General features: G+C 46.0%; 1 protein-coding gene across 4 annotated transcripts in view; it reads right to left on the reverse strand.

Moving 5' to 3' along the window:
* DDX11 (DEAD/H-box helicase 11) overlaps positions 1-13,729 on the reverse strand; it is a 652,402-nt gene that overhangs the window by 525,497 nt on the left and 113,176 nt on the right. For all 4 annotated transcript variants that reach the window (XM_085652300.1, XM_085652298.1, XM_085652299.1 and 1 more), the window contains exon 6: positions 13,130-13,178. In XM_085652300.1, coding sequence (XP_085508426.1) covers positions 13,130-13,178 — 49 coding nt within the window. The remainder of the gene's footprint in view (positions 1-13,129; positions 13,179-13,729) is intronic.

The raw sequence follows: 13,729 nt of genomic DNA on the forward strand, positions 1-13,729 counted from the left end.
CACATAAATCTGGATTGAAAAACCTGATTAAACCCAAACTGTGCTAAGCACTGCACTTTTGAGCCCATCATATGAGTTTCTTGGAGCAGCAATATGTCTGTTTCGAGCCGTTTGGCCTGTCGTAATATGGCGCTGTTAGATCTGGCCTCCTTGGCTTGGTTTTCCCTGACATTTTGCCCCTACCTCCTGTGTTTTTGATGCTGTGCTGGATTTCGTTTTGCTGGCTTAGATGCTTTGGGCACTTTGCCACTGCTAATCAGTGTCAAAGTGCAAGTGCTCCCTGTGTAAATTGTTATTGTGATTGGTTACCCTGGATTGGCATATTTGTTTTACCAGTAGGTTCCTAGTAAAGTGCACTGAGTGTCCCTGCACGGGTAAATCAAATGCTACTAGTGAGCTTGCAGCACTGATTGGGCCACCCACGTGAGTAGCCCTGAAAAGATGTCTCAGGCGTGCCACTGCAGTGCCTGTGCGCAGTTTGTTAACTGCCATTTCGACTTGGCAAGTGCACCCACTTGCCAGGCCTTACCCTTCCCTTTTCTTACTCATAGGACCCCCTATGGTAGGCCCAAGGTACCCCCCTGGGAAGGCTGCAGTGTATGTGAAAGGTAGGACATGTACTGGTGTGTGTAACTTATCCGGATAGTGAAATACTGCCAATTTCGTTTTTCACTATTGAAAGGCTATCTTGCCCGTAGGACAGAATGGGGACTGCTCTGTAACATTTTACAAGCATATCTTCCCATAGGAATAAGATGGAAAATTGGAGTCTGGTATCCCTGAACTCAGAATTTAATAACATCTTTCATTAAGGATGGTTTTTAAATTAAGTGTTTGAAAATAGCACCTTTAGAAAGTGGCTATTTTCTTGTTCAACCTTTCTGTGTGCTTCTGCCGGTTTGTGGATTGACTGTCTGGTTTCAGTGTGACAGAGACAGAAGATGTACATTCCCTGCAGATAGCCTCTGGGGGGTTGAGGTGTGCCTGGCCCTTCCTGGATGACCCAGCCCTGAGCTGAATAGGCCTGATCTGCATTTGGAGTGGTGGGAGGAGTAGCAACTGTACCTGAATAGGGCTGTGCCTGCCTTCCACAATGCTGGCTCCACCCCCCTGTGGGGAGTATGGAGCCAAGGCTCACAATGACAAAGGATGTTGTTGTGCAGTTGCAGAGTGCCCCCAGAACTGGTTTGGACTGGGCTCAGAGCCCCTTGCACAAAAGGATCAAAGACAGTATCAGACCAAAAACCCCTGAACTTTAGACTATTGCTGGAATCAAGAGGAACCTTTGCTGAGGAGAAAAGCTGAAGAAACTGAGAAGAAGTACTGCCCTTGCTGTGTGTCTGGGGTTGGCCTGCAGTTGCTGTTTCAGCCAAAGAAAGGAGAAGGACTTTGCTGTGTGCTGGGTCCCCTGCTTGAAGAAAGTCTCCAAGGGCTTGAAGAAAAGCTTGCCTCCTGTTTTGAAGTCCCAGGAACAAAAGGACTTCTCCCCCCCCAGCTCCCCTGAACTTCATTGCTGGGAGTTCTGATCTGCCAGGAGGTGCCTGTAACTGTGTTGGGCCTCTGGAGGTTGTCTCTGCTGTTGGGAGCTGAAAGAAACCAAAGAGAAGTAAGAAATCCTGTTTCCGACGCCGTCGATGCTGCCGCTGAGGCGCCGCAACCTGCACCGAGGCCCAGGGAGCCGCTCATGAAGTGAACAACGCAGCGCCTGGAATGCTCCGCAGCTCTGACGCCCTACGACGCCCGCCGACGCCAGCATGGATCGGCCGTGCCCAACGCCAGCACTCGTATCGATTTAGTCTTCACCAGCACATGCATCTTGTTATCGGGGTGTCGCTAACCGGTGAGTGTGACTCGAGAATCTTGCCGACGTCGCATCATCACCAGAGCCAACATTGTTTTCAGGGTACTGTTTGTTTGGGGGTCTGTGTGACTCCGCGCCCGACTCCACGATCCTCGCGGGCTGCGCCGTACTGTGGATTTCGTACTGTCCTGATGTCGAGATAGCCCAAGTTGGTGCGATTTGATTTTTACAAGCTTATTTTTGGCAACATCCGTTTTAAAGACATTTTTTCTGAGTATATGTAAGTTGGATTTTTGTCGTTTTGGTCTTGTTTAGTTTAGATAAAGATACTTTATTTTTCTAAACTGGTGTGGTGTCCATTTGGGGTGTTTTCACTGTGTTACCGTGAGTGTTGCTACAAATACTTTACACATTGCTTTTGGGATAAGCATCTCTGCTCGTGCCAAGCTACTAAGGGGGTGAGCAGGGGTTATCTAAAGTGTGTATCCCCCTTAACCTGACTAGAAGCAAGGGTCCCTATTTGGACAAAGGTACCTACCTCTGCCAACTAGAGACACCCATTTCTAACAGGCGCCCACTTGATTTTTTCTAGAAGACTCTTTATATTTCAGGTCATGACATAGACCACCCCGGCCCTGTCAGAGTGTCTGAGGGTTTTAGTGTAACTGTGTCTGTGCCCAGCAAAAACATGCCAACAAGCCCCATAGATAACATAACTCCCCAAGCCAATGGAGCCCCGAACTTTGAACACTCCAACACATGGGTCCCTGGAAACTGCAGGAATGCACTTCTAAGGGGGCAGTCAGACCAGAGAAACCCCACTGGAGTACAGCACCATAGGGCTATAGCGCAGGCACAAGTTCCGGGCCCACATTCATAATCCATACGGAGCCAGCACAGTCCTCAGCGACTTGGATCGACTTGCATCGTGTTGTGCACCGTCCGCCTGTTGCTGAGCAGGCCAATTGGATCAGGAGCAGTGCTGGCGTTTTGACTTCACCGGTCTCCAGCGTGTTTGGTCGGGGGAGCACTGTTTCATCTGTCCATTGGAAGATCGTTTCGGGGGGGGAGGGGTATCAAAGAATATGGACTGCAATTTGAAAAACGACCCGTATCTGTGCAGAGTACAACAGCATGTTTTGGATGTTTAGTACGCTCAGCCGCTTCTTTGCCACCACTAAGAATTGACATTATTGCTGGACTAATCTGGTGTAGTCCCAGAAAATTATAATTAGATGCAAGTCATATCACCTTCCCTTGGCCCCAGCGAAATTTCAGGATGGCATCTCTGTCTGAATAATTCAGCAACTTCGAGATCACTTATCAGGGCCTGGTGCCCAGGCGGGAGAGGGGGGGTGGCTTCTTCATGAGAGCTCAATGAGCCTCATCGACCATAAAGCACAGGGACAGAGATCCTTTGGGCATAATAGAGCGTAGCCATAACGTTAGGAATTCTTCCATCAACGCAACCTCGCATCCTTCTGTGAACCCCACAAAATGCAGATTGTTATGGCAGGCGCGGCCATCGGCATCCTTCACGCGCTCCGCTACCTCTTGCGTCACCACCATCAGTTTATTTACTTTCTGCTGAAGCGACACCACAGAGTCTTCAACCGTTGACACCCTGTTCTCTGCTTTTGTTATGAGGCCTACCGCCTTACAGAGGTCTTGTGGGAGTAGGTAGACTTCCGATCCTACCACCTCTATCTTCGCATCAAGCTCGTCCCATGATTGTGTAATGGCTTCCAGCAGTGTAGCATTCTCTCGGACCTGCCCGGATGCGTCAACTCCACCTGTAGCACATGTGGTTACGGTTGTGTAGATGTCCATAGTGCTCTTTTTTGTCTGCGAGGACATTAAATTATCCTTGGCCATGATGTCACTGGCCGGGCCCTCCCAGACTCAACCAATGGTGGGCCACTTCCTCACACAGTCAGGTCAGTAGTTTCTCTGGCATCCAGCTCAAGGACCGCTCCCTCATCCAGGGTGGGTAACAAATTGGGCCTATTTCTTGCCTTCATGCTATTGTAGGCCGCCAGTCCCAGCACACAAGGGGTCGTAGCCAGATCCTCGGAGGACTCGCCTCGCTGCTTCGTGGGCGTTCCCTCACCCGGGGCAGCGAACTGCGCAGTGTAGATGCCGGGCCAGCACTTCAGCAAATATGCTGATTGAGTATCTAGCAGCGACCCCGCCAAAGGGAAGCTGCTTCACCCAAAGCCCTGCAGCGGAGGGCGCTGCAGGCCCTACAGCCCAGGGCCGATCTGTTGTCAGGTACCGGCCCCTGACCCACAGAGGCTCTCCCAGGAGGGCTGCGTCGGATACAGACTTCTTCGGGCGCATGGATAGCGGTCAAGGAAGCCCATAAGCAGGATAATGGCGGAAAACTAGGCCTGACTGCACGGAGCGCTCTTAACTAGCCATCTTCAAAGAAATCAAGAAAGTCCTCATGCCCACCTGGACAAGGATTGTAAATGCTTCACTGTCACAAGGTGCAATCCCAGATTGTCTAAAAGCAGCTCAGGTATCACCGATACTATAAAAAAAACGAACGCAGATAGAGCGGACCTCAATAACTTCCGCCCCATCTCCAACATCCCCGCCCTAGCCAAACTCCTAGAAAAATGCATTCAATCCCAACTTTGTGCTCGCATTGAAAATTTCCATCTCCTGGACCAGCATCAATCTGGCTTTCGGAAGGGGCACAGTACTGAAATCGGCTCTCACTCACGTTATTGATGACATTTTAAAAACGCTTGACCAAAATGAATCCTGCCTCCTAATCCTCCTTGACCTTTCCTCCGCATTCGACACGGTCAATCACAACAACCTCCTATCCATTCTGAACAACCGGATGGCTTTCTCTGGTTGGGCATTACAATGGTTCTTGCCCTTCCTCCACCACAGATCACAAAGCGTTAAGGTAAACCACTCTCTCCCAGCCCTCCCCAGTTCTCATGGGTGTACCCCAAGGGTCCTCCCTATCTCCTATACTCTTAAACCTTTTCCTGGAACCATTAGCTAACTCACTAAACTCCACGAACATTTTCTTCCATATGTATGCAGACGATGCGCAACTCTATTTGAAAATCTCCTCCCCGGATAACATCATCTCACTCAACTCTACCCTATCGTCTACTCAAAATTGGTTAATTGAGAACAATCTCCTGCTCAACACCTCCACAACTGAATTCCTTCTCATCTCTCCTCTGAACCACATCCCCAATCCAGACCTTGAGTAGGGTAACAATATACATCTGTTATTCAGCGCCTTGAGACTTTCGGGTGATACGTGCCCTATACAAAAGTACATGTTATTTTATGTTAGACCTGTGGTTGAATCACCTCATGGCTTTCAACTGCACCCCCCTCATTATAGCCAAATCTCTCGGAATCACCCTGGACAAGCACCTGAACATGAATAATCTTATCAGCAACATGTGTAGAGGAACAAATCACTTGATGAGGACACTTAGAAATATAAAACCATTCCTTCCACAAACTGATTTCAAGCAAGTGGTTCAAGCGCTCATCTTACAGAGATTAGACTATGGCAGCGCTACGCTCTGTGGCCTTCCCAAATACGCCTTGGCTCCACTAAGGGCATCTCTGAACACTGCAGCCAGACTGGTTACAGGTACCAAACGAAATGTGCACATATCCCCAGTCCTAAAATCTCTTAAAATGGTTGCCCTACGAAGATCGAATCCAGTTAAAGATTGCCGTTCTGGTGCACAAAGCCCTCCACTTGAAAACTCACTGGTACCTAGCGCAAAAATTTGAATTATCCTGCGGGAGTAGAGCCTCAAGAAGAGCTAACACTTTCCTCCTGAAACCACAAATCTTTAGGAAAAAGAGAATTTGCCAGCGAGCCTTCTACGGCGCCGCCCCTCAAAAATATTGAACTCTCTTCCACCGAAAATACGCAGAATCTCCCCAACGATTGCTTTCAAACTGGAAGTCAAAAGATTCTTAATGAACAAATTCCTACCTTAATTGGGCTAGGTTCACCTGCTCATGGTCATTGATCCTACAACCATTGGACCATCCTTGGATGCTGTTCGTCTTTATCTCATTGTGTGCCCCCAGTTTAGCTCGCTATGTACCTGCTTATTGTAGTACTCTCCTTTGACCCATGCGTCTTGTAATTATGTGATTATTCTTGCTTTTATTCCTAATTAATGTCGATATTGTATGTATTATCCTCCTTCCATCCTTTTTTAAAGCGTTCAGATATCCTTCGGGATCTTGTTCGCGCTATACAAAACTTTATAAATAAACTAGCGTCCGCCATGCTGGCTCACCAGGCTACGACCCCTCATACTGGGCTCTTTTGACATCCAATGTAGGTAGAGCCCTTTCTGTAATTGAGTCTGCTTGTGGAAAGAACAGTGGCAAATCAATGGATTGATTGAGGTGAAAGTGGGAGACGACCTTTGGAACTAATTTGGGGTTGGTGCAAACGACCACCCTGTCTCTGTGAAGTTGGAAGAAGAGTCCTTCTAAGGTTAATGCCTGGAGCTCACTAACACGTTGCAGGAAGGTGCAGGTGGAACAATGGGGTGGAAACACTATTTTAAGACCTCCCATGAAGGCTTTAATAACTGGTACATTGAATAAAGACAGTTGTTGTCTATTTTGTAGATAGGCATTTACCGCAGCAAGATGCAACTGCAGTAAGTAACCAACAATGCTTTGTTCCATGGCAATGAATGGATTAATTTGTTTAGCATGACAATAACAAACAAATCTATTTCATTTAGTCGCATAACATGCCCTTGTGGTAGGCTTATGTGCTTCTTTGAGAATGGTCATACATTCTGGTGGGAGATTGAGGCTAGCCAAATTCTGTAACCTCAGGAGCCAGATCGCCAGGTTGAGTGCCTTGAGATCGGAGTGCCTTGAGATCGGAGTGCCTGATTTCTCTAAGCTTCTAAGTGAGACGGTCCGGCCCGATGGGCAGCTACTGGTGGGGAACTACTAAAAGGTCTCAAAGTATTGTGAACAAGGGCTGTCAGGCCCTGTAGGAGCTACTAGTTTGAACGTGAATGATGTTTGCATGAGTTTCCAAACTAGAAACAAAAGGAGAGGGAGAGGGAGAGGCGGAAAAGCATAGGCAAATATCCTTGGCCAATTCATCCATAGAGAGCATTGAACTTGGATAGTGGGTGTGGGAATCTGGAGGCAAAGTTTGGGTATTTTGTGTGGTCTGTGGTTGTTAACAGATCTATGTGAGGAAATCCCCACTTGTGAAAGTTATGGAGGAGGACTTGGGGCTGGAGTGCCCATTCATGGACTTATTGCCGCATGCATCCTGCTGAGGAGGTTGGCAAAATTGTGGTCTATTCCAGGAAGGTGTTCTGCTAACAAATGAAATTTGTGATGTAGTGAGATGGTACAACCTTGCCGATCAAGTGAGACGCTTTCAATGCTAAGTAAACAGCTTGAAGCTCTAGGTAGTTGATGTGAAGAGTTTGGTGCTTGGAGCCCTGTAAGTGTGCACACCAGCCTGTCTGTGATGTGTTCGTTTTCAGAGTGATGTGGGGGAAAGGGTTGAGAAAAGGCTGCCCATTTAACAGGTTGTTGGTATTCCACCACTGCAGAGAGTGAAGTGTGTGACTGTTTATCAACACTATTTCTTCTAACTGACACTGTGATTAAGACCACTGTTGTGCTAGACCTTCCTGTAATAGATGTATGTGTAGTCTAGTATGGGCTACTATGGCAATGCATGAAGCCATCATGCCTAGGAGCCACATGTATTTTCTTACTGTGAGCTGTTGATTGGTTTGAAAACAGGGTATCAATGTTTAATTTTTTTTTCATTCTTGCAGTATTGCTAATCCTACTGCTTTGGAACGCCTGCACGCAATGAGTGGGATTATACCTGAAACATTGGCAGCATGTCCAGCAACCCGTAAATATTCTCTACTGATGAGGGAGGAATCCCGAAACACTGGCGTCTAGAGATACGAATTTGAAAGACGGTGTTAGTTGAAAAATAGTATGAACTTTGCGTGCAAAACTGAATTACAACTATCAAGACTCTATGGTGTAATGGAGCGGATACATGCAAGTAGTGCGTTTCTACTCACTTTCACTAATCCTACTTGTGTGTTTAGGATAGTTCCTAGATACGGTTGAACTTGTAGAGGCTGAAGGTGATATGTGGCAAAATTGATGTTGAAGCATTAGCGACGGAGCAGATCAATGGTGGCTTGATCACGTTGCTGGCATTGATAAGGAGTACTGGCTTTGATAAGCCAGATATCTAGATAAGGAAATACATGGATGTTTAGTCTGCGTAGATGCCCTGCTACTACCGCTAGGCATTTGATGAATACCCAAGGTGCAGTAGGTATTGGTAATGTTTAACATGCTAGCACAAATTTTAGGTATTTGCGATCAGCTGGGTGTATTGAAATGTGAAAATAGGCTCCTTTAGAAAGAGTGCTGCCAGAAAGTCGCCTTCTTAGAGAACTGGGATTCCTTCTTGAAGTGTGACCATTATAAAAGTGCTCTGACAGGATGCAGTGGTTTAGGGGCCTTAGGTCTAGAATGGGCCATAAAGATCCGCCCTTTTTGAGGATTAGGATGCGTTGGGAGTATACTCCTGACCCCTAATGGTGTATAAGGATAGGTTCTATAGCTCATTTGAGAGGAGGAGCTTGAACTTCCTGTTTGAGCAGTGTTTGATGTCCCAGTGATGGCCTGTGGGTGTGAGGTGAAATGTTAGGAGGCGTGGTGATGAGCTCCAGAAAATAGCCATGTTGGATAATGTCCAACACCCACTGGTCTGATTTCATAGACTGCTATGTCAAACACATGACAGGTGTTATATGGTCGGGGGAGGAGAGGGAGGTCATTGTTTGGTGGTGGGTGGTCCACCGCATGGGGACGCACCCTTGCTTCTACGCTTTGCATTGATGCCCCAGTAGGAGCCTCTTAAGTCACCTCTTAAAGAGGAGTGTTGGTTGGGACTACAATGGTAGGAGGTGGAGGCATCTGAAGTAATGGTTTTGGATCCCTCCATGATAGTTGGAGCGGCAAAAGGACCCACGGTGAGTAGCTGTTTAAAGGGCTACCATTGATTTCACCATCTCAGTGTCTTTTTTAATCTTCTCTATAGCCTCGCCATCTTGAGGACCAAAGAGATGTTCTTTGTCGAAGTGCACATTAAGAAAATTCTGCTGTACTTCTCGTTTGAACCCAGAAATACGCAGCCATGCGTGGCATCGAAGCAAGATGCTGGCATTGATGCCTCTAGCTGCAGTGTCAGCAGTGTCTAGGGAACAACGTATGGAGGTATTTGATATTAGCTTGCCCTCTGAAACAAGCTCTTGCCCTCTTTACCTGTGCTCATCTGGAAGATGATGGAGGAGCTTCTCCATTTTGTCCCAGTGAGCATGGTCATGGCGAGCGAGTAAATACGCCAATGGTTTGTTGATTGTGCCACAACCCTTTTCCCCACCCGATCAATGCGCTTTCTCTCTTTGTCAGGCGGCGGGGGGTCTCCACTAACTTGTGAATTAGCATGCCTACGAGCAGTGATCACTAGTGAGTCTGGTGGTACTTGTCCCCCTAATGTATGTGGGAATACGATAGAGGCCTTACATATATTTTTTTTAATCTACCCTGGGAGTTATTATTCTAGTCCTAAAAGGGTCTTTTAAAATATCCTCAGTGTGGCGTAACATGCCTTTTAGCATGTGTAAGTGCTGAGAGGCCCAATGGGTAGATGAAAGGGTCTCAAAGAGGAAATCCTCTTCTTAGAGTTTCTTGTGGAGCTGGACGTCATGAAAGGTAGCAGCCCAACCTATTAGCTTCTGATACGCGGTGGAAAAATCGGGAGGGGATGGACAGGCGGGAAATAAATCCGGGTCAATGCGCCTTGGAGAGTCTATATCCTAAGAGTCCCAGGGGGTCAGGGTGTGGTGGTGTTCCAAAGGTGTCATTTTCAGCACTGTGCTCACCTGTACCATTAACAGGGTATCCCTAAGGGATGAGGTGGAGGAGAATGTGGATGAGGAGGTGGAGGAGGAGGATGTGAATGAGGAGGAGGAGGAGGAGGAGGAGGAGGAGGAGGAGGAGGAGGAGCTGTCCTTTTGATGGTGATAAATCGGAGTTGAAGGCTACGTCCGGTGTGAGGCTGAGTGTGGATCTGCTTCCGTTGAGCGTCCAGCTTTTCTTGTAGTTTATGGAGGATAGGCTCTACTGGTTTGCTGGTAGCTGGTTTCGGAGCAGGCTTCGAAGCTTTCGGATCTGAGCCGTGCTTGTGTTTCGGCACCGAAGTTCCACTCAGTGTCGAAGCGGTGGAAGTCAAAGGTCAGCTCGGCACCAACGGGCGGCTGGGCACTGGGGTGGTTGGAGCTGAAGGCTTTGGCTGGTGTTTTGGCGCAGGGCCAGAGGGCGGGGTCTCCGAACCTGTTGCTCAGTGCCAACCATAGCAAAGAGGCAGTGGGGTCTGAGGCCTATTGATCAAGAAGGGCATGTGTTTTTTAGAATGCCCAACACACTGTTGAGGGACAGAGGATATCATACTCATGGACTGTGGAGTCGGTGTCACATCCATCATCTGGTAGTCTATTTCGGGTTCGGAGTCAGAACTGCCCTCAACGGAAAACAGTTTTTCTTCGGCTCCGGAAGCTTCAGGACCTTGTTCTTCCTTTTCACTGACTTTTTCATGGCCGAAGATGATGGGAATGTCCCAAATGCTGAATTTTGACCCGACGTGCTCAACGGTCTCAAAGTGTTTCCTTCGAGCAGAAGTAGCAACAGGCCTCGCAATCTGTTCCTATGTGTTCCGGTAACAAACACAGATTACATATCTGATGCGAGTCGGTCCATGGATAATATGCATGGCAGCGAGGGCAGATGCGGAAGGGCATCCCATCACCAGCAGGGCATTCTGTGGAGAACCTGGTGGAGAGTGAATATGATGGTCAAGAAGGGCGAGGACCAGTAGGGGCCGCGGTGGCAGCATGTCGGCTCGACGAGCGATGAAGCTTTCCTAGATATGCAGAGTGGTAAAGCGCAATTGAAACAATACTGATGAGGATTAGAGTGTAAAACGAACCGAAAAGAGCAACTTAACTGTCTCGACCCAGAGAGCAAGCACACACGTCCAAACCAAACAGTGGAAAAAAAACAATTTAACAATGGAGTCTAAGCGCCCAGGAGTCATTCGAACGCGTGGCTCGAAAGACTTCTTCGAAGAAAAACACGTGCCTCAAACATAATGTTGCAAATCACTGGGGAAAAAAGGAGATGGTCCACATCATGAAGTAATAGCCCAAGGAAAGATGTTATTTGATTCTGGTGCCAAATTATTTCTTCTTTGGATGTGTTTAAAGATACAATTTAAGTCAAAGTTAAGCTATTGAAGCATGATGAAAGACCCACTGGATGTGGTGGTGCACCCATAAAGCTAGTAAAGTAATTTAAGGGTGAACTACAATACATGAACAGACTTGCTGCAGGGAAAACATATGTTACAGTTAAGGGACACTCTGTGATTAGCTGGTTCCACCAGAGGGAATTGGGTACCGTTTAGGATCCTAATTCAGAGCCACCAATGAAATTAAAGCAGTCCATTGAACTTAAAGTTGGTGGATCAGGAAGATGGTTCATTTCTGTAAAGAATTCCCTAAAGTATTTAGTGAGAAGTCAGGAGGCTTAAGGGGTTATGTTCATAAGATTAAAAGTGAAGAAGGTGCATCACTAAGCGCTTGCAAGGTAGGAAGAGTCTGATAGAGATCAATACGTTGCTGACAAGGGAATTGAAGTAATTAAGAGTTGTCAGGAGTTATTGAGAGGGTAGAAGAAACGGTGTGGTTATTTCCTGTTGTGATTGTGCTAAACCAGAATGGTGATATTAGTCTGTGGGTTTGAAAAGGGCTGTGGTAGTGGATAGACTGACAGGCCTGCTCGGAGATTCCCAGTGGTTTTCCAGGTTGGATTTAGTCTCAGCAGATCAAGTTACACAATGATGCTATGGATTGTACAGCGTTCATTACTTTTAGTAGAACATATAAGCTTAGAACGTTGTCATGTGGGCTAGTTTTGGTGGACTTGAACAACATCCTGTGTGCTTTTTCAGGAGTGAAGCTGTATCAGAATGATGCATTAGTATTTGGCAAGAGGATGAAAGAAGATGATTTCAGAGCAATTGAAAAATTAAACAGATTATTGGACAAGGGCTTGACAGTCATGATTGAAAAATTTAAGTTTCACCAACTTTGCGTACATGGTACATACTTTTTCTAGAAATGTTTTGATAGCTAGGATGGAACTAATCAATTGTATCAATGTAACGCCAATTCCCAGTGAGGAACTTGCTTCATTCATGGGTTTAGTTGCATTATTTTGTTTGTTCAAACATTTTGTGAGAAAACTGCTATGATGAGGAGATTGTTAAACAAAATGTACAGTTTGAGAGGCATGAGCTAAGCAATGAGGAATTTCTGAGGTTAAAAGAGGAAATGGAAGGAGTACAAAGTCGACAGCGTTGCTGTCTAGAATATGAGAATGTAATATGCACAGACACAAGTGTTCAAGATCTACTTGCCACTCCTATTCACAGAAATGGTAATGTGGAAAGAACTGCTACCTTAATTTCACATAGCACCTAATTTAGATTTCGGACGGCAGGTTACTGTGTGACAACAGTGACGGATATCCCGTCTACCGAAATCTAAATGCCAATATTTCCTGTGGGATTTAGATTTCAGCGGACAGGATGTCCATCACCGATGTGACGAAGTAACCCGGCCACCAAAATCTCAATCAAGAACTAAGTCTTAAGATGTTGAAGAAAAGATTCTCAGTGAAAAGGAGAGGCACTAGCTGTGTTTTGGACCACTAAAGAACTCTGTGCTTTGTCTCTAGGGCAAAGAAGGTCACAAGTGACGATGGAGATACTACATGGAAACTAAAACCAATACTCAGAAATACTGTTGTTCACATCATCTATGTTGTTGATGAAGAGTTCATTGAATAGGTAATTTGTTAAGTAGGTTGCAAAGGCATGTGTGTAGTCATGAGCTGTGCAGACTAAAGGTTGCTCCTGTGAATGTCCAATTGCTTATGGTTTCATATAGATTAGAGATGGGACGTAGCCTTTGCAATGCATGAAAAAGTAACAGGAGAACTTAAGGCAGAAATTCACATATTATAGAAGTACATTTACTTTCAGTTTTCAAATATCCCTGTTGTGGATTAAATGGTGATTTAAATGTATTCTACAGCAGAGTATTATCCTCCTTACAGAGTAATAAAGTTACCAAAATCTGTCGTTCAAACACCAGTGCTTTTATAGAAGGTGTTACACACCTTGGCAACATGATCTTCCTCAAAGTCATCTTCATCCTCCTCTTCCACCCTGGAAAAATAAACGCTGCTTTTAGCAGGTTAAGCTTTTCACATAAAGCAGACATTGTGCTTGGTCGAAATGCATGCATTTCTCCACAGGGATGTTTACAACACACAAGGTTTTCTCAACTGAATCAAAGTATAAAACTCATTTCAAAGCAGCTGGTGTATATAAAGATTGTAGGGTATTGAGCACACTTACTGAACAGTTTGCAAGTCTGATCAGCCTACAGAGAGGCATGGGCATTGTTTTCATCTTTCATTCTGGACAGCTCTGTCTTCAATCTTTACTCTGCTTAAAAAACTGTGATGTAACCCTTTCACTTTGGAGTAGCGGTGCCTCTGAGCCTGCTCAGATGCTGTAACTCAGCTTTCTTCCTTTGATGAAATGAAAACGTGCCAGCCAGGGCCAATATCTGCCTGTTTCATACTCCAATGTTTATTGTGATCTACCTAATTCTTTTCAATTTGTGAGGTTTCTGTAGTTAAATACATGAAATTAATGAGTAGGACAACCAGTAAATCTAAGTGCTTTTGCTGCAACCAAATGTTTCTGATTAT

The sequence above is a fragment of the Triturus cristatus genome, chromosome 4_1 (genome assembly GCF_964204655.1).
Source record: "Triturus cristatus chromosome 4_1, aTriCri1.1, whole genome shotgun sequence".
NCBI classification, from domain to species: domain Eukaryota; kingdom Metazoa; phylum Chordata; class Amphibia; order Caudata; family Salamandridae; genus Triturus; species Triturus cristatus.